At 41.3% G+C, this 21,299-nt stretch overlaps 3 protein-coding genes across 3 annotated transcripts; all 3 read left to right on the top strand.

Annotated features, from left to right (window-relative positions):
• Window positions 1-3,291: 3,291 nt before the first annotated feature.
• Window positions 3,292-6,188, top strand: LOC109424846 (protein cereblon). The gene is made up of 5 exons (XM_019700044.3): window positions 3,292-3,664; window positions 3,732-4,247; window positions 4,342-5,031; window positions 5,100-5,318; window positions 5,498-6,188. Exons 1-5 carry the CDS (start codon window positions 3,416-3,418, stop codon window positions 6,020-6,022), a joined length of 2,199 nt encoding a protein of 732 aa, XP_019555589.3. The 5' UTR covers window positions 3,292-3,415; the 3' UTR covers window positions 6,023-6,188.
• A 3,312-nt stretch (window positions 6,189-9,500) lies between these two features.
• Window positions 9,501-15,205, top strand: LOC134284023 (glutamic acid-rich protein-like). The gene is made up of 2 exons (XM_062842143.1): window positions 9,501-9,570; window positions 14,736-15,205. The coding sequence occupies exons 1-2, from the start codon at window positions 9,501-9,503 to the stop codon at window positions 15,203-15,205; spliced, it is 540 nt and encodes a 179-aa protein (XP_062698127.1).
• Window positions 15,206-18,720: 3,515 nt separating this feature from the next.
• Window positions 18,721-20,941, top strand: LOC115264208 (protein cereblon-like). Its single transcript, XM_029867698.2, has 4 exons — window positions 18,721-19,126; window positions 19,256-20,142; window positions 20,205-20,423; window positions 20,490-20,941. Exons 1-4 carry the CDS (start codon window positions 19,072-19,074, stop codon window positions 20,655-20,657), a joined length of 1,329 nt encoding a protein of 442 aa, XP_029723558.2. The 5' UTR covers window positions 18,721-19,071; the 3' UTR covers window positions 20,658-20,941.
• The last annotated feature ends 358 nt before the right edge of the window (window positions 20,942-21,299 follow it).

The following is a 21,299-nucleotide window of genomic DNA, read 5'->3' as shown; positions in this document are numbered from 1 at the left end:
CTCTTTCTTCGGCTTTGCACCCGACTCTGCCGGACGCTTCTTGGGCCGCGTCTCCTCAGCAGGTTCAGAAGGCTCAGCAAGGAGGAAGTTGTCCGTTTGGGTGGACCGCTCTTCCCTGCTCGCATCAGCAGCACTTCGCTCTTCCACCAGGAGGTCGTACTCCTTCTTAGCCAGAGCCAGTGATTTGCGGAGCATCAGCAGGCCCTGTTTCAGGTATTTGCTGATGGTTGTCCGCCCGCTTGTGTAGCCGATCAGCTCATCCAGCTGTTCGGCAACTACCAACATCTTTGGTAGCCCGCTCCTGTTGCGGTTCAGCGCCTGCGTGAGGTCCGCTCCGGTCATCTGTGCTTCCTCCGTCGGCGCTGTACCGCTTCGTGCACCACTTGAACTTCCTGCCGCTGGTTCGCTGGTGGGTGCACCAGCCCCTCGGAGTGGCGATCTAGCCAAGCCTCCACGCGCGAACGGGTTCAATGCCGCTCCCTCAGTTAAATACTCCATACTCGACCACGTTGTTACAGTTGTTGAAAGGTTGAAAGGTATCTACATATGCGCAGAAAAAGTACGAAAACTTGTCACCGAGCTTTGTCACGTTTTGCAAAACGCCCCTCCCACCCCCGAAAAGCGTGACGTTATTTCAGACGTTCGATTTGAATAGGTCGTCATAAGTTTGCTGTGATTCCGATGTAGATTCGACCTATTCAAATCGAACGTCAGATTTGTGCACGCCTTTTTATTACGTTTTTTGGGATCTCTTCCCTTATGAGCCATTTTACGAAGTGACAACTAGTAATCCTACATTATTGAGATGTGCGGAGGCGGCCATTGTGAGCCAATCGAGCAGAGAGAACTGTCAAAGTGTGAGCCAAATGAACATGTTTATTGTTTGTAGGAAGGCGTAGTTTGAACGGTATTGCAATCGACAATAAACATATTACAAATATTTATTTTTACTATCGAGAATTTGATGGCATACAGTCCCGATTCGTTCGTTGGCGGCTCGTTAGATGGGCTATCTCGATGGTTGAATGTTCACTGGTTGGGGCAAAACCCAACTAAAAAGCACTGTCAATGTCAAAATCGATGTCAAAACGAGTTTGACGTCTGACCCCCGTCGCATCGCAGCTCCTATATACAGAACGTTTGTGTAAGTATGCGAGTGTTTCGTGACGTATTTCGCGTTAGTTGCGTGTGTCTACAGCATCTGGATCAGTTGTCAGTTACCCCAACAAGCGAATAGCTAATCGGGGCGCAGTCGTGACCCAACCAGCGAATCCGGACTGTATGTAAATTTAGTAAGAAGATAATAATTAATTAATTCTGCTTTCAAGAGTTTATGTTCATGAAGAAACTTTTGCCGCTGCTCTTCCAAAAAAAAACATTCATTGCTGCTGCTTGATTCACTTATGCCGATTTGATTCGCGCTATTCTTTGCAATGTATTTCGAATTTCTTTGGTTGCGCTGTTATCTTTTTCAGAAAAGAAAGTTTCTAGAAGTTCAAATTAAATATGAACCTCATTGGTTTGCATAAAGTATCGTTCAAACCAATGGGGGTAGACGGTAGGACGCATGATCCTGTCAAAATTTCATTCTAAAATTTGGAGCGGTGCCAACACCGCTCAAACGTCAAATTTCGTGTGAGAGTAAGCAAAGCAGGCCAGTATATTGACGATTTCCCCCCTTATCGAACGCGACGATTTGAATCCGTCGCGAATGAAACCGTCGCCAGAGTCGTCGCAGCCAATCAGCAGGCAGGAGTCTGACGTTTCTCCGATCTCACTAACACAAACAGCAGCAGAGGTGGTGCTTGATTCGTTGCGATGATTCAGAAATGACGACTGGAAGTTAGCAGCGCGTTTTGTTATGAAAGCAACATACAATATATTCGTGCAGTAATCCATTGAATATAAATTATGCAGTGGGCACCGGGCTTCGCATAGCCACAGCTGTAAAGGCGTGGGTATTTAGCATGACCAGGCTGAGCATGACGAGTTCGATTCCCGGTCGTTCCAGGAACTTTTCGTAAAGGAAATTTCCTTGAAAGATCCCACACGGAGAAATCAAACTACCTAATTTTTGGGTCGATTTTACTCAAAGCTGAGTATCCACTTATCCGCGAGCGGTAATGGCGGCGGCGGGCACAAATAACCGATTCGAATTTTGACGTTTCATGGGGATCGCAATCGGTTGGCGCCACCAAACGGTGGGTGAAGGGGTGAGGAGGAGAATGAAACTGTTTTGACTTTCCCCCAAGAAACGTCAAAATCCGAACCGGTTGGATATGCCCGCCGCCGCCATGACCGTTCGCGGATAAGTGGATATCGAATAAACTAGTTACCCAAAATTAGGTTGTTTTCCCTCTTTCCCCCACCGATGTTGTCAAAAACAAACAGAGATGCTTCTACCCAATGGGGGTCCTTGAGCCCAATAAGCCAATTTTGAGTAAATGTAGGTATACTCAAATTTGGGTTGAATGAGGGGGGGTCCTCGGGGGGGTCTTGGGTTGAATTTACCTACTCTTAAGTATATTTTTTTGCTGGGGGTAAAGGCAATTTACCTATTATGTTTCCAGTTCAAAACCGAATTAGCGACGTTTCATGGGGGAAAGTCAAAACAGTTTCATTCTCCTCCTCACCCCTTCACCCACCGTTTGATGGCGCCCACCGATTGCGATCCCCACGAAACGTCAAAATTCGAATTCGAATTCGAAATTTATGCCCGCCGCCGCCATTACCGATCGCGGATAAGTGGATACAGCGCCCCACTTCCGACATAGTGTTTAACGCAAGGCAAAAGCAGCGGAAGTAAAAGAAAAAATGTCGCTAATTCGGTTTTGAACTGGAAACATAATATTGTCAGATTTCTTGAAACGTAAACACCGCGCGGTCGTTGAAATGTTTCAAAAAGAGGCTTTGCACAAAAGTTCACGCGGTTTATCGTTTTCGAAAGGAACAGCCGCATCGTAGGAAACGCCGCAATGTTATTTCCCATAAGGATGAAGTAAACTGGAAGTGAAAACCGCGGCTGTACCTTTCGGAAACGATAGGCCGCGTGCACTTTTGTGCAAATCCCTCAATAGTGTGAGCTCGAGTGTGAGTTTAATCGATTTACTCAAATTTGGCTTATTGGGCGGAACTATGGGATTGCGTCAAAAGAACTTAATTTTGGGTAGTTTGGCGGTTCCGTGCATGAACAACCCAATTCCTACCTTTTGCCTTTTCGTTTATAACCTTGTTAACATTTTTATTCAAAATTTATTTCTGAAATCTTGGCAGCACTGCCTTCTGTGTTCAAAACAAAGAGTGTCAACATTTCGATCGTCGCGTAGAAAAAAAAAGCAAAACATATTTCGAGCAAAAAGTTAGAAATTTTCACACAACTTATTTCGGTTTTCTGGTCGGTTACCATTATCCAAAAATGGAAAACGATGACCCCGTAGAAGAACGTTCGGAGGAAGCTTCCAATCGGGTTGTGACAAGTGCAGCGGCGGAACGCAATGAAGGTAACAGTGAAGCTGCTGCTGATGTGTTGCGAAACGCGCCGTCTCCTGCTGCGGTGCCAGTGGCGGCTCAACAGGACGGAGACGGAAATGGGCAGCCACATCCGGAGGAACGCGCTTGGGACGTCGAAGATCTCGAAGCAGCAGTTCAGGATGCGGATTCTGATGTGAGTATTGACGGGAACTGGGGGGAGCGATTGGATTGTTTATTGAGACGCAAATTATATCATGTAGGACACACGCCCTTGGGGTGATGAGAGCCCTCCCAACTCGGACCCGGCAGGTTCTTGGGGACGTGAAAGTCCTGAAGCAGTAGCTCCTTGGGGCGACGAGAGTCCCGCTGCAGACGATGCACGCCCTTGGGGCGAGGAAAGTCCGCCCAATGTGGAACCAGGAGCTCCTTGGGGGTATGAGGAGGATATGGCTGACGCAGTAGTTCAGGAAGACTTTGTTCCTTGGGGTGAAGAGGATCGTGTAGAAGACGGTCAGGATGCAATAATAGTACCCTGGGGTGACGAAAGCCCACAGAGCCCCGAGCCGGCAGCTGCTCAAGATGGGGACTCCGATGTGAGCATCGTTGATGGCGGTGCGGAATCTTCATCGGAGAACGGAATGGACCGTTCTAGTAATTCCTCGGAAAATGGACTGGACGACTCCGATGCGGATCGACTGTTTGATGATTATATTCAAAACCGCGAGCAGCAGCAGGATGCAGAAATTTACAATACAGAACTTCCAACGGAACATGCGGTAAGTAATTATCTGTCTAGTAAATTGTGTTACTAGACGATAGTGACCATACTGATCAATTGCGTCTCAAACTTAAATTTCGATGTTCTTTTAGTATCTCGGAAAGCTGGAACGTGTCGAAGGAGTTGACTACTTAGAACCAGGAAAAACTTACTGTCTTCCGGTATACAGCCATCATTCGATTGTGTTCCCGGGAGAGGTCGTTCCAATGATTCTCAATGCTGCCTCGCTAAACTACGAAGACCAATCGGATGGCGTAAAATTTGGACTGCTGTTCAGGACAACATTCCCGAACAACTACATTTACGGAGTCACCTGTCAGGTGTTCGAGAGAGGCGAACAAGACTTGAACGGATCAATCATCCTCAAAACTGTGGCCCAGCAGAGGTTCCATGTCGTTCGTCAAGTGCCCAACCGAAGGGCGGAAGTGAAAATCCTGCCGGAGATAATCCTCCCGGATCCGCTGCTGAGTAGCTGTTCCAACCTGATGAAACGCCACGCGGTCAGCAATAGCAAAAAGTACTCGCACCGGTTCAAGTCTTTCGTTTCGCATGCAATGACGTGGCCAAAGTTCGTGTACGATTTCTACGGCACGGAAGACGTGCTCACTAAAGTGGATCGGTATCTGGCGTTCCTGAAGATAACCAGCGTGCCGAGCGATCCCGTCAAATTGTCCTTCTGGCTGGCCCGGAATATTCCCATTGACGAGCGGGATCGCAAGTTGATCTACCAGGCCGATGCCGTGATAAGCCGGATGTTGATCATCAACAAATCGCTGGATCATGTACGGTTCTTAGAATTCAAATCAGCTCAACTCGTTTTACCTAATGCAAGTTTCGTTTTCCCCTACAGATGTGCTACTTTTTGTGCAAACGGTGCGACAATGAGATCGGTAGCTATAACGACATATTTGCCATGAACAAGCAAGGCGTTCAGACGAGCTACTGCAACCCGTCCGGATATGTGCACGAAACACTGACCATTTACAAGACGAAGGAAAACTCGACCTTCACCGTGGATCGACCGTCGACGGAGTTCAGCTGGTTTCCGGGGTACTCGTGGCAGATAACGGTGAGTGGAATATTTTATTTCAATTGAAGAGTTATTTTTTGGGAAAGACAATAGGATAAAACGGGCTCACCAATTTAAAAACCCTTAGCTGCAACTAAAATGTAGAAGAGATAAATGGATCAGTTGCATTTCTATTCAGCGTTTTACAACGACCCATTTGTTTCTCGATTCCTTCGTAGCTCTGCTGCAACTGCCGGCAACACCTGGGATGGAAGTTTGTGGCCACCAAGAACAACTATCTGCCGAAAAGTTTCTATGGCCTGTCTGGAAACAACATCAAAGTGAAATCAGTCAACGAACCGAGTACTTCCCGTCGGGCTGGCACAGACCGGGCACAGACCCCAGCCGTGGATAGCGAAGAAGCCGAAGACCAACGGCAGATGCAGCTGCAGCAGCAGCAACGCGTCCGACGGATACAGCAGCTGCGGCGGCAACAGCGCCGCCAGCAGCGAATGGACCAAGGGGAAGTGGTCGCCAATGAGGACGAAGACGATGACGACGACATTAGTGACGATGATCTGGTGTACGAGGTGATCGATTTCGGCCGCCAGAACCGAGCCGCAATCAACATTAATGCCAATGCCGATGCTGCCGTACAAGCTAATGCTCCGGTTTTGATGCTGGAGAGAATCGATGACGAAGAAACCGAGGAGGGAGCAGACGACGAGGAAGACGAGGATCGATTTCAGGATGCGAGGGAGTGAGATGCTCTCCCATTATCATGATCATGACCGTCTTTTGGTTTTTTTCTCTGCGAGCTTGTGTCTATTTAAAAATTTGAGCAAAAAGTTTTTGGTTGTTCTCAAGATGTATTCGTACCGTGCTGTTGGTTTAAATAAATAATAGCGATAATGCTATTTAGCGAAAAGATATGGTAAGTACGTTCTTATTTTATTTCAGCATATTTGTAGTGATTACCACTGCCCTCGTTGGCCTTCAGAAGCAGTAAACGATCTCTTTGCCGCGAGTGTTTTAACAAGAATTATTACAAATTGATTAAACTATTTGACATTACATTTTTTTACCCTTCTTAGGGCTGATTTCTTCACCCGGGCTTAAATTTTAAACCAGGCTTAGCAACATTTTAAGCCGGGCTTAACTTTTTTTCGATTTCTTCACCTCGGCTTAACCACTAAACCCGGTTTAATAAAGCTACGGTTTACGTTAAGTGTGGCTTATTTTAAGCGGTGCTCTGAGGTGGCTTAGCAGCGCTAAGCCAGGCTTTAGCCGCAAATTGCAGAGTTTGGGTCTCTTCACCTGCTTCATGGATAATTTTTTTAAACAGCAGAAAACATTTGTAATAAAACATGTACACTTAGGAACAATATGTACAATTGTAAAACGTTTGGACACGGATGAAGGCGATGATAAAGAAAATTACCTAATCTACGGCCAGTGCGTCGTCAATATAAAATATTCAACATCGGTTTTTAAGACAATCAAGTGCTTACATTAGATTGAAAGTCTTCAAAAAGGCACCGTGTTGATAGTAACTATCTGTTTTGGAAATTTTTCATCCAAATTTGGAAGTCGAAAGTAAATTTGCATTGAAGTTTCTATTTATTTTAATCCGGTCACAATAAACATGTGTTTGTCTCTTATGGTTCACGAGATATTATTTTTTTAAAAAACAAACTTAGGATGACACACATAAAAATTTCTTCTAATAACTTTTTATACACTGATTTCTAACAGAAACTTAGTTCAAAGCACGTTTAGCCCATCGAATATTCAACATTTTGACTCAAAATTCTAAATAAAAAAGAATTATTCGTGGTGTACTTCTGAACATGACTTATTTTGAATACCTATAATAGGTATTATAATAGGGTGACGTTGGATATTAAGGCCGGACGGGACGGTGGTTGAATCGTCCGCCATTGCTCTGTTGTTAGTAAGAAGCAAATCTCAACTTCTACTTCATATTATTGACTAGAAATTTGATCGTTCATTTGCTCACTTGTGGTTCACAATCGACTAAAGTTTCAGCTACGTCAGTGCAGCGGAAATTGATATTTGCTTCTTCAAAATCGCGAGGCAAATTGTTAGAAAGAGAGGGAAGATAGGAAAAATTACACGTCGTCCCGTGCGGCCTTAACGGCAGGTTTGTTCTTTCCGTCGTGAGGGGTTTTTAACGGTCAAAATGCCCGAAACATATCTAGATTGAGTTTAAATAAGGGCGAAAGTAACATGAGAGAGTTCTCTTCATCGACTCTCCCTCTTCTGCAAATTAAAGTGACAAGATGCAAATTCAATCGAACTTTACCATAATCCATAATTGAACCATATGGCCATATCATTCAGCTTAATTTGGCCAACTTTGAGTTCAATAGGTTTCAAAAAACCTCCCATGACGAAGAGAACAAAACTGCTGAAAATACGTATGTTCCCCTATCTAAAATTCACGCAAGTGGATTTTAAATATCTTTTTACAACTCAGCACTATGGAATTTGATTTATACTTGCCGTATCACAACGAACTAGTTTTTCGTACTATACCAAACAATTGCAATATGATTGATAATGCAACTGATTTTGGTTGTGTATTATGATCATAATGCAATTGGGGTTTAAAATTTTGAAAAATTTATTCATTTTTTGATTTTATACGAAAGAGCACCTTTTTCTGAGCCACTATGATTTTTTTTCAGATTTTTAGAACTTTATTTTGATACCTAAAATCAATTTCAAAGAGATTATTGGAAATCACCTTTTGACAGCTCCGCCCAGTACAAAATGCAACCAGGGGTGATTCGACAAATCACTACCATTAATTTTTAATTTTTTATTTTTAAATAGGTTCCCGGGCACCAAAATTCATGAAAATTTGGATTTCGACTCAGTTTGGCATGCTGATTCAGAATATGGAATTATCTCAACACTGCTAAAGAAGCCAATTGTTTGATCCCCAACCAGAGTTGTCACGGCAAGAGCTTGCCGAATTGTCACGGTTATAGTACAGCTTGCTTGATCAAAATTTAGTGTCTAGCATGATGGAACACATGACCGTTCCTATCGAACCACTGCGAAACACGATGGTACCATGTATAGATAGTAGCAGTCTTGTGCATTATCACCATCATAACACAAAAAAGCCGCAACATCAACATTGCCCTTCTTCCTCCATCAACGCTACAGCCGACCGTCTCTATGTTGCTATTGAACACATTCGAGACGAACGCATTGATACGGTGGCTGCCGCCGCCACACTCTTTCTCTGCAAATCTCTTGAGTAGCCGAACGCTTCTTAACCGTCGTTCCGACGCAGAGCTATGTCACTCATCGCTGAGTGACTCTCGTCTGAAAATGCCAGGATGAGGGTCAATTTGTTAAGTAGTATTGCATGGCGCAGCAAACACAAACATAGCACGCCCTATGAATATAATGCAAAGCGTAGAACAAAAACTCGCTTCGGTGTTTCATCGTGTGGTTCGAAAACAAGAGACGATCGCTGCTGTTGGATGTGGTTGACTCTGCATTGAACGAGGGTTGGCTTGAGTGGCTTTTGCGTGAATCGATTATGTTTTGATCACCAGGGTGCGAGGACGCCATCTTTAAGAATCCAACATGTTGTATGTAAACATTTGTGTATCCACAAAGGATTCCATTGTGGATACACGATAGATGTTGGCTCCTGTCAGATGCATTAGGTGGGATTGGGGTTGCCACATACGTGGTTTTGATGGACTGCGTTTGTCGTATGAAGTGATGGTTAGAGCGAGTGTCATTCGACATTGACCCTCCTGAAACTGCACAACCCTGGATAGTAGAGTAAACATAGATCCGTGTTGATGAATCCGTTGTATCCAAACGAACTGTCAAAATCTGTATCCAAACGAGCATGACGTCACGATTTGGATAACATCAATGGAACGTATGACGTCATATTCAACCGTCACACTCTTGAAAATTACTACTTACACGCTTGAAACATTTTAGTCAGCGGTGTCCGCGGATCTATGTTTACTCTACTATCTATAGTACTGTTACGTCCTGGAGTTCGGGGTGACCCGGGAGACATAGCAGTCTAGTCAAACTCCCAGGCGTAGCGAAATAACAGATTAAAACATAACTTTATTTACACTAATAAAATTACACGACAAACACGACACGTTACTACATGGAGGCTACATTACTTCTATTCTAATCTCTGCGATTGTGCATCGTCCGAGGCATAACGAAATGCTATCGGCGAGCACGCAGAACGACGAGTGCATGAGACCCAGTCCAGTGGTTCTCAACAAGTACCATGGTACTGATGGACATGATCATGTTCTAGTGATTTATTTTTCATTGCATAAATGTTTTGCAACTCGTTCCAAAACTCGATTACTACAGCGCATATGTAATCCCATTTTTTCATGATGAATATTAATTGCCTTTTTCGAATGTACACAGTTCAAAACTTTAAATATATTCGAAAAATGATCTGGACTCTGCAGCATCTCACGGCCAAGACATTTTCAAAAACCCACTATCGAAATGCAACTTTATAACAGAGCGATAATGAAGATTATTTATTCGAAGGCGATTCTGGATATCAAAACATAAAATCAACAGCAACGCCTTTTCTGCAATATGGCACTCCAACTTTGTACAATGAAAGGTAAATTCGAACACCATTAAATGTTGAGGTACGATCATATGTAATAGGTACTAAATCGAAGATCTTCGATACTAGCGTTGGGTAAAATATCAACAGTCTAGGTAGTTCATCATTGTTAATTTCCTTCTGCATCCAAAAAAAATACCGAGCGATTTTGCTTTTCCTGCTAAAATTTGAGCGGATGCTTTGTTGTTGTTACTCCACACTGCCATTAACGGGCATTTCAAAATATCGGCGGCTTAAAATGACGTTTCCATTGGAAAGTCACTGGAATGATATGGGAAATTTCGTTAAGCTTGGCTTAGCGTAAGCCATCGCCTTCATTTGCTAAGCCGGTGTGAAGAAATGCAAATATTTAAACCTGGCTTAAGAATTTGGCTTAACTTTAAGTGAGGTTTAAGATAAACCAGGCTTATGTCGTTAAGCCGGATAGGTGAAGAAATCGGCCCTTAGGGCCAATTTCTTCACCTCGGCTTAACTCGTAAGCCAGGCTTACCCATATAGTTAAACCTGGCTTAACGCCTAAGCCAGGGTGAAGAAATCGGCTCTTACACCCATAAGAAGGGTATAAATACCGCTCGAAAAACCGACTTTCGATCCGAGGTCCGCAGGGTTGAGTCTCATATACCCATCAACTCAGCTCGACGAACTGAGCAAATGTCTGTGCGTGTGTATGTGTGTGTGTGCGTATGTTACAAAAAAAAGTCACGCACGTTTCTCAGCCGTCTGATATCCGATTTGGATTCTCTTAGTTGCAAATGAAAGCTACAACATCCTAGTAGAACCCTATTGAATTTTATTACGATCGGACATTTGGTTACCGAGATATCTTTCGAAGAGCACTTTGAAGTAATATAGGTTAGCTTTTTGAGAGATTTTCGACATTTAGCATATTGATGAATATCTCAGCCGTCGATCAACCGATTTGAGTTCTCTTGGCAGCAAATGAAAGCTACAACATCATAGTAGAACGCTCTGAAATTTTATTTCGATTGGACATTTGGTTACCGAGATATCTTTCGAAGAGTACTTAGGAGTTATACAACTAAACTTTTTGAGATTTTTAACAATGTGTATCATACTAAATATGTCAGCCGTGTGTCAATCGATTTGGGTTCTCTTGGCACCATATGAAAGCTATAACATCCTAGTAGAACCCTATACAATTTTTTTAGGATTGGACATTTGGTTATCGAGATATCTTTCAAAGAGTACTTGGGAGCAGTGCTGAAAAATTCATTTCGTCATATCTAAATTCAATCACCTACAGCTCATTTTAGAAGCTGAACCTGAGAATATGGTATATGAAAAACTTGTGTGGCTAGACCAGTTCTGCAAGAAAGTCACGGAAAAACTGCTATTTTTCGAATATTTAAGGTAAATGTCACGGACTACCTTCGAAAAATGCCAATGATATTCACGGTGAATATCATTTGGCATTTTTCAAAGGTAGTCCGTGACATTTACCTTAAATATTAAAAAAATAACGGTTTTTCCGTGACTTTCTTGCAGAACTGGTCTAGCCGCACAAGTTTTTCATATACCATATTCTCAGGTTCAGCTTCTAAAATGAGCTGTAGATGATTGAATTTAGATATGACGAAATGAATTTTTCAGCACTGCTTGGGAGTAATAATAATTTTGTTGGTAAATAATCCTAAAATCTTTACCCGCTTCCCACCGATACCTCGAAAAGCTTTGTGATTATTGATGTTTTGATGTGCCTCAATTAAGCCTCGACGTATCAACGAGATGTGTCAAACAGACCTTTCAAATATATGTTACAATTAGTAAGCCTAAACTTTACTGTACCGTCACACTGACCTTGTCCGCCATGATGGTCCTCTAAAGCGTATGTCGTCTTGTCACTTGCTTTTTGGCATGATTCTCCAAATTTTCTTTGTGGTTTTTGATATTTCCTATAGCTGTCGTCAGCTGCTCGGTAAGCTCTGCAATCCGCCGCAAAGTGTCTCCAGCTTGGCTACACGAATAGCAAAGTTTCCTTTTCTTCTCCACTGGCATTGGATCGAATTCTATCATCCGGAACGCTTGTACCACCTCGCTGATCGTTTGGAAATTATGCATCCTATAGCTTGATTTCGAAGCACGTTATCTTCAATACCTTCTACTAAATAGTCACCCAGCTCCTTCTCCGGTAAATTGAGATTCTTGGCAATGGATTGTTTGGACCAATAATATTCTTCAAACGGTTCTCGACCCGACCACGTTCGCCTTGCAAGTTGGTTTCTCAATTTGCATACGTTGAAGTTGATCGTGAAAATAGCTTGCAGTTTTGCTGTCAAATCGCCATAGCTCTGCAACATAAAATCTTCATTTGAATGTAACCATTTCTGTGGTTTTCCTTTCAATAGCTTGAATAGAACAATTTTCATAGTATGATCATCTAGCTTGAATGCTTGCTTTGTATTGGATAAGGTGTTGAGGAAGTGATTCACATCTTCTTGCACATCTCCGGAAAACAAGTTGGCAACATGGATGAGAGGTCGTCAAGGCTTAGATTGTTGGTACACTCAGAATAAATAACAAATTAAATTTAAAAGTTTTGCACTTAGATTGTGACCAGTTGCTTTTGCACTTGGAAAATATGTGCAGCGCTATCGAATCTTTGTCGATTCAATCATGATAGAATTTATGTGCTTCGCTACTGGTTTTCAACCGTTCAGTGCATAGTTTTCATCATGATGAATAATAACATGATTTACACGTGGGATTAGCTTAAAATGTAAATAAATCCATATTTCGCATAGTGTATGACCGAGCTGATTTTATTAAATACCACCAGGAATAACATCTGACTTAATATTAGGTACTTTAGCTTCGCATCTGCATCCGGCAGCTCCCGAATGATTCGGGCCGAATCGTTCACGAGTCCGTGCTTCCTGACCTGGCATTGTTGACGATGGAGAAGCGATCGACAATGGAGCACATTTCTATAGAAAAATTTCTCCATAAAGGTGGCTGTAAACTTGATAAACTTGCGGTTCCCCGATTATTGACATCGGCCCGTTGATTGCAAAATTCAGGACCGTTCATTGGTGTAACTCTGGAACACGATGTTCTTCTTGTAGACTGTTGTTCATTAAACTGCTCCAAGCGAATACTTTCTTCAAGTTTGGCGAAATTCCCATCCTCCAGAATGACGAGATCCACTGATCCTGATTCGCCTGTTTTTCCACGAAGGGCGAGACATCCATCCCCAAGAATGAATTCCGCTGAGGTATTTCGTGAAGAAACGATTTTTCTATTCTCCATTCTGGTTGGTTCTAAAGCAAACCGCTGCAGGTGATCCGATCTTGGCTTTGTAGATTATCCCACTTCTGATGATGTAGGAAGTAATAGGCTTGTAGTGGTTTCTTTTCTAAGGTTTATTAAATACAGAACGACAATGTCATTTTTGTCCAAGTCATAACCTACTAGATTCTAGATTTATTCACCTAATCCTATTACAGAAACCAAGCAGCTGAACGGACTTCGTGAAAATCGTTCCACTCGTGTTCATCCCCGCTCTCCTTATTACACCCTCTAAAGCAATGTTAAACAGCAAGCACGAAAGACCATCACCTTGCTGTAACCCTCTCGAGATTCGAAGGGACTCGAAAGTCTGATACTCGAACTACAGTGACCCCACACCATTGAATCACCCACAGTTTATGAATCAGCTGTCTATTAACGACAAATTTTGACAGAAAATTATAATTTTGAACCGAAAACATATTTTTGTTATATTAGTTATACTATTCTTTAGAAGATGATATGATAATTTATCCCGGTGTACGCTTTTATTGTCCAAAATAAACAAAAAGTGTCAACGCGTTCCATTTGTTGTTTTTGTTGTCGATTTTTTAGCTGCCCACACAAGACGTCGGTTCGTGAGCGATAAGTTTCAAGCAAGTTCCGAAGAGCATTTGCTAAGTTTTTTCGAAAAATACAAGTTGGAGTTTATGTAAACAGGTATGATTAACATATTTATGATGTAGAAGTCTCAGATGTAGAAGTGCTGAATGTTACCAGTAAAACTAGAATTTTCGACTGCCGTCGACAACTTCATGAATTCCAAGGATTGTCTCAAAAAATCTTTCAAAATTTGTGGACTTTCTCCCTGGAATGTCAACGAAATTGACTTCAGTGAGCTGCCGACCACCGCTACCCAGCCCGAAAATCTGAACTCTGATGATGTACTGCCCTACGAACCACTGACGAATGCTCATCTGGTGCAGCTAGAACAGGTTGAGCTTGGGCTTCAGCAAGATCAACTCGCCAGATTCACTACAAATAGGGACAAGGATTTTTGGTACGGACCTTTGGAAGAGCTGGCCCTGTTCAATTTCTGGAAAAGCATCAAGTACAAATCGGAAGGTCTAATGTATACGGAGCCTTTAATTCCATTTCAAAGCCTAGCAGTGGATCTTATTATTAATCATGGCGGAGAATGTATCATTCAGCCACTTGAACACATCGGTAATCATTCCTGTAAGTATAAAAAGATATATAAAAACAGCAAAAAAAAGATTATTCATAAAATATTTTCTTACAGTCGTCACATCTGAAAATCTCAGTACGATCGTTGACTCAACTACGAGTTCAATCACGGAAGTGGAATGTGTAAATCCGTAAATCCCATTCAGGCTAATGACAGTTTCCGTAAGTATAAAAAATACAAAAAAAAAATGAAAAATAACTTATTTTCAAAATCTAATTTTTTACAGCCACTGCTCAGAATGCCAACAAAGATCCCGTTGCAGGCCCATCTGGTAGTGTGGGAGATACACTATCCGCTATACTAATTTCAGAAAACGACATCTCAATGAATGCTAGCCTCGCTGAAAAAAGTTCTAGCTCCAGTAATGAAGATACCATCGCTTGTAATGAAGACCCGTTTGAAGGTGTTTTGGTGTGGCCAAGGGTTAACGAGAACACCCATGGAAAAAAACGACGTAAGCAGGAGCACGTTCCCTCCGTTGCCACAAGTGATAGGTGGCTGCAATGGTACAACAAAAAGGATTCGGACAAGAAACAGGAAGAGCTTGCAAAGAAAGATCGGATTGAAAAACGAAAGTTGATCAAACAGCAAAAAGAAGAGAAAAAAGAAGAACAAAGACTAGAGAAGATCGAGAAAAAGAGGCTGAGGGATGAAGAGAAGGAATTGAGGCTGGCGAATAAGGAAAATGCAAAAAGAGCTAAGACTGTGAAACCGTCTAAACGCAAACAAAACTCCAATGATAAGAACAGCAAGCGTTTCCTCAAAATCAACATTGGTTAATTTGATGAATTTCTGCCATGTTTCCGAAAAAAAAACACAGTCTCAAGTGATGAATCGATAAATCTAACCCTAACCTGAAGCGAAACTGAAATATTTATGTTATAGGGCTGCTGCTCGGTTTTTTTTTATTTTTATCTTTTTTTATTATAAATTGTTATTTACACAATATCAACTTGAATTGCAAAGCTAAATAAAGCTAATTGATTTAACTTGAATAATGGATTTTGACTAAAAAAGAACAAAATAAAATTATGAGAAATTCTATACGTTTATACGATAACTTTTGTGTCCTGACTATGTCACGCTTTTTTACATGGCGAGTCCTACACTCAAATTAATTTACAGATAGAATCTAAGTGCAGAAAGCACATAGACTACGAACGAGAGAGAAAAAAATTATTCTATGTGCAACTAATGAAAATTAAAAGTTACAATATTATATTTCATTCCTCCCATATTATATTTCGAGTGTAGCAACATAAAAAGCAACCCTGCCCTTATAAATTTCAAACACAAGCATAACAAACATGAAACGAACATGGCGCGTTCGGAGGATTTCTTTTTCATTTGTGGTGTTCCGTGGATCGAGTCACTTGCTGATTTTGAAGGTAAGAAGTTAACTATCTGCTTCACAAACTTTTTCAAACTACTTACATTTCTTTTGTATTTTCTATAGAAATGTGCTCCATTGTCGATCGCTTCTCCATCGTCAACAATGCCAGGTCAGGAAGCACGGACTCGTGAACGATTCGGCCCGAATCATTCGGGAGCTGCCGGATGCAGATGCGAAGCTAAAGTACCTAATATTAAGTCAGATGTTATTCCTGGTGGTATTTAATAAAATCAGCTCGGTCATACACTATGCGAAATATGGATTTATTTACATTTTAAGCTAATCCCACGTGTAAATCATGTTATTATTCATCATGATGAAAACTATGCACTGAACGGTTGAAAACCAGTAGCGAAGCACATAAATTCTATCATGATTGAATCGACAAAGATTCGATAGCGCTGCACATATTTTCCAAGTGCAAAAGCAACTGGTCACAATCTAAGTGCAAAACTTTTAAATTTAATTTGTTATTTATTCTGAGTGTAATGTTGTGTAACGGTCGTCAAGTTTGGCAAACCCTGTCCCATCTCCCTAAGCCTATAGGGTTTGGTGTACTAAAAAAGGTAAATTCCGGATGATTCATAAACCGTGTACTAATTGATTCATACTTGTGGACGTCTCCATGGCTGATTCATAAATTGTGGTATTCGGGTTTCTTCAAATAAATCAAAAAACATAATTTTACGATTATTTTCAATTAGTAGAATGTTTGTAAACTGAAACTGTAGACCTATTCTTACTATTTGCTGTTCATCTTATCTAGACATTTTGTTTCTTTTGCTGTATATTCAATTTTAAACGTCGTACAAACCCTTAGATGATTCATCAGTGTGGGGTCAGTGTACGCACATCACTCGATCCATCAATCGTATCAGTTTATCTGGGAATTCGTATTCGTGCATAATCTGCCATAGCTGGTACCGATCGATTGTATCATACGCCGAACTAAAATCGCTGAACAAGTGATGTGAGGTCACGTTGTATTCGCGGCATTTCTGTAACACCTGGCGGATGGCGAACATCTGGTCCTTTGTAGGTTATGCCCAATTTCTCCCGGCATCGCTTCAGATACTATAGAGCGTGAAGGGCTGTAATTCTTACATGGCGAAGCAAGGAAAATCAAATTTAAAATGATTCCAAGAAATTCAAAACATTATTTGATTAAAAACGGATTGATGAAGAACTTGAAGGTTCAGAAACTTTTTTCCACAGAATCAATACTTTATCTGTAAAAAAAATCAAAATGGTATGCTAAACATTTTGCTAATTAAATTCCTTACTTCGCACACCAACCAATTTTCAATTGAATGGAGGAAAAAAATAAAAAGAACATTAAATGTTTCGAAAGGTATATATTGAGGTGAGGGTATATTGAGTATTTTTAAATAAGAGGGGCCCAGAATCAAAGGGGTGTAAGTGACCATTTTGTCGATTTTGAGCTAAGCATATCAAAAAATTCTTCAGACTTTAAGCTTTAAGATTAGAAAAATTACCATAAATCGTAGAAAATTGAGTCTATTTTCAAACTCCATACATTTTGCATGGGATGAAAAATTGGTGAAAAACTTTAAACCTAGTTTTTTGTCACTTACACCCCTTTGCTTCTAACCCCCTCATATGTAGTTTACAAGATATGATCGTATAACACGAATTTTTAACCCAAAAATATATGTAAAAACCCGATTTAATCTACCTATGGTGAACAGAACCCTTCTTACACTTATTAAAACTATTGTTGTATTATTTGTATTCAACATATTTATTTTGTGTGATGGACCAAAAGTTCTAGAAAATATTATGGATTTGGCATCTAGTGGATTGGTTTCCAAAATAGCATCATGGACCACGGACTAAACTACCAGAAATGCCAGACACCTTTTGGAATCTTGTGTGAAATTTAAAAAAATAGCTTACATATTCTGGAATATTGTATCTTTTGTTAACTGCCAAAAGATCTTGAATCGATTAACAAATGGGTATGAAAATCAGCGAGATATCCTTTGTCTAATATCTCTTAATCAGTCGATTTAATTAGCTCCGAAGTACTTGGTATTCATGGTTATGGTGTAAAAAGGACAAAAATAATATATCTACTAAACTAATCAGTTTTGGAATTAGCTAGTTATTTTGGCTGTCCAGTTCTTGCATTTTTCCCACAATATATAAATTCAAAGCTTTTATTTAACATATTGTTAGTTTTCATAGAATTCCTGTGTATTTGTAATTTGTTATTTATAAATTTGTTGAAAACAATAACCTGCTAGTATACACTTTATATGAGGTCAGCATTATTGATTGAACAATAATTTCCCATAGACTGGTCCAAAGCTCATGCAAGATAACAAACGAATATAATAATAAAAAAAGGAATTTATTTAAATACTCTTCGAAAGATATCTCAGTAACCAAATGTCCAATCGAAATAAAATTTCAGAGCCTTTTACAAGGATACTGTAGCTTTCATTTGGTGCTAAGAGAACCCAAATCGGTTGACAGACGGCTGAGATATTTATTATGATACACTTGGTCAAAAATCTCAAAAAGTTTAGTTGTATAACTCCTAAGTACTCTTCGAAAGATATCTCAGTAACCAAATGTCCAATCGTAATAAAATTTCAGAGCGTTCTACTAGGATGTTGTAGAGAACTCAAATCGGTTGACAGACGGCTGAGATATTCATCAATATGCTAAATGTCAAAAATCTCTCAAAAAGCTAACCTATATTACTTCAAAGTACTCTTTGAAAGATATCTCGGTAACCAAATGTTCGATCGTAATAAAATTCAATAGGGTTCTACTAGGATGTTGTAGCTTTCATTTGCAACTAAGAGAATCCAAATCGGATATCAGACGGCTGAGAATAGCATAACAGTCAAAACAACCACCTCGTCGTCTAATATTGTTATTTACCGGTACAACCTATCTACAGATAGGAGAAGGGTCGTGTACTTGTTTGCACGACGGCACGCGAGAGCATGCGCAATGCGCACGAAAATATTGTGACAGCAGTGAGCCAATTTTGCTACCCTCGCCGTTCGCATGATAACGTGAAGGCGTGAGGCTGAAAAGTGTGCAGATTCAAATTCGTCTATCCCTGTTCGTTTACCGGTGGTGATGCGTTGTATCCATTCTTTGTTTTCGACAACGAACCAAGTGGACGTAGGTACTTCCAAACCAGTTTCAAACAGAAATTGATGGAATCTTAATCGCGAGGGTTTGTGGTGATATAGCAACAAAGATTTGAACAGTGATGTGCTTTCGTCAGTTCTATTCAAAGTTCCAGTTCAAGTGTTGGCACCCGGATGGTAAGGATTTGAGTTGAATTTAATACTTTTGTTGGAGAGAATCGATCCTACTTGCCAATCATCGAGTAGAGGGTAGTAATACGCAATTAATTTTTCGCTTTCGTTCGTTTCTCTCTGGTGTCGACGAAGACGATGAGAACGTTGAGTTGATGCATCAGATATCGATCAACGATCATCACCATGTAGCACATGGCGATCAGTCGTTGGCTGGTCCTTCGATCGGCAGTATAATAAACCAACATAGCGCCAGCGAGGGCCATAGGAATCGATTGAAATTGACCTACAATACTCAGCTCCCTTCGGAGCATACCTATTTGGGAAAACTTGAACGCGTGGAAGCATTGGAAAGGCTTGAGCCAGGATCGATCCATCGCATTCCGGTCAGCGGCCATCAGTCGATCGTATATCCGGGCGAGACTATACCGTTGATTCTGACCAATCCACTGCTCGAGTTCGATGGCAGTGATAGTAACCGTATCGGATTGGTCTTCTGGGAGTTTCCTCACAAGAAACGTATCTTCGGGGTCATCTGTGAAGTGTACGAGAAGGTCGTACGGGATTCGATCATGGTACTCAAGACCAAAGCCCAACAACGGTTCGAGCTGGTCCCCCAAGAAGATGGAGCTCTAACCAGATCGGTTCAACGTGAAGGCCGGGCCCACTATTATGCACAAGTGAAGATTCTACCGGAAGTGTTACTGCCTGACCCGCTGACCAACTACTGTATGAACAATACAGCCAAGACCAACAACCTGGCAAGGAATCGTTTGATGGCGGCCCAGTCCAGCGTGTGGCCTAAGTTTGTCTACGATCAGTACTGTTCGCATGAAGTGTTGAACAAAATGAAGCGATTCCTGGAATTTCTACAAATCGAGTCTGTTCCTACGGCCGATCCTGTAATGTTATCGTTCTGGTTGGCGAAGAACTTCCCCCTCAGTGATACCGATCGGAAGGAGCTATTCTACACGAATTCAGTCCTGACTCGGATGCTGCTGGTCAACAGCTTTCTCGATTACGTGAGAATTTTTGTATTCTGTAGTTCTGTCCTGATATCTAATGATTCACTCTTTTATTGTAGACGTGCTCCTGCTGTTGCAAAAAGTGCAATCGCCGGATTGCCAACTACGCCGACATGTTTGCCATGTCCAAGCATGGCGTGAGCGGTAGCTACTGTAATCCATCCGGGTTCGTACATGAGACGTTGACCGTCTACCGAGTGATACCACAGTCGACCCGGACCACGACCAAACCGTCGACCGATTTCAGCTGGTTCCCTGGATACTCGTGGCAGATTGCGGTCCGTTCATCTAGTCTCACACTCTTGAATACACAACTAATTTCTAATGTTTTCTCCATTCTTCAGGTATGCAACGCGTGCAGTAACCACATCGGGTGGAAATTTGTCGCAACCAAACGGGGCTACAAACCAAAGAAATTCTACGGCCTCTGCGCGGAAACAATCAGCGTGTCGTCCGACAGCAGGTCGCCACCATTCCGGACCAATCCCAAGTCCATAACCGACATGGTGTAGAATCTAGAATGTGACTTCGATTTGATCTTTCTTTGACTGAGGTAAAGCAAGCAAAGAGGAGGAACAACGACGACAGACGGACGGACAGAATCGAGAACTGAACGAGAGAACCGATAGACTGCATTACAACAGAGATTTTTCCTCCCACTGACACTGGGGCTTAGTTGCATTCTTCACAACTATCTATTATTGAATACCCACTTATGTACAACTGTTTGTGTGCTGTGTATTAGAAGAATTGATAAATATGATAAATATAAATAAATGCTTTTGACGCTAATCAATGTCATTCTGGTATGGTGTTTAATTAAGCCATGACAATGTTAAACTCAAAGGCAGCTCTCAGTTAATAACTGTGAGATGCAAACTCTGTTCAGGTTGGGAGGTAATTCCAGAAAGAAGATCTTCAAACACTGAATGTCCGAATTGCCATTTTTAAAGTTATCGGGTGTGAGGATTGTCATTCAAAAATTGCAACTCGTTGCTATGAATCACAACAATATGCGAAGAGTTTACAGAACTACGAATGCTACGTGATACAATACTGCGCCAGTTACCATCATTTTCATGCTCAAAAGTGATTTTTCGTTGACATGAAAAAAGCTATAGCAAAACAAAAGTACTTCGATGAATACACAAATG

This window comes from Aedes albopictus, chromosome 1 (assembly GCF_035046485.1).
Source record: "Aedes albopictus strain Foshan chromosome 1, AalbF5, whole genome shotgun sequence".
Lineage (NCBI taxonomy): Eukaryota > Metazoa > Arthropoda > Insecta > Diptera > Culicidae > Aedes > Aedes albopictus.
Note: the sequence above shows the minus strand (reverse complement) of the source record. Positions and strands in the feature narration are given on the sequence as shown.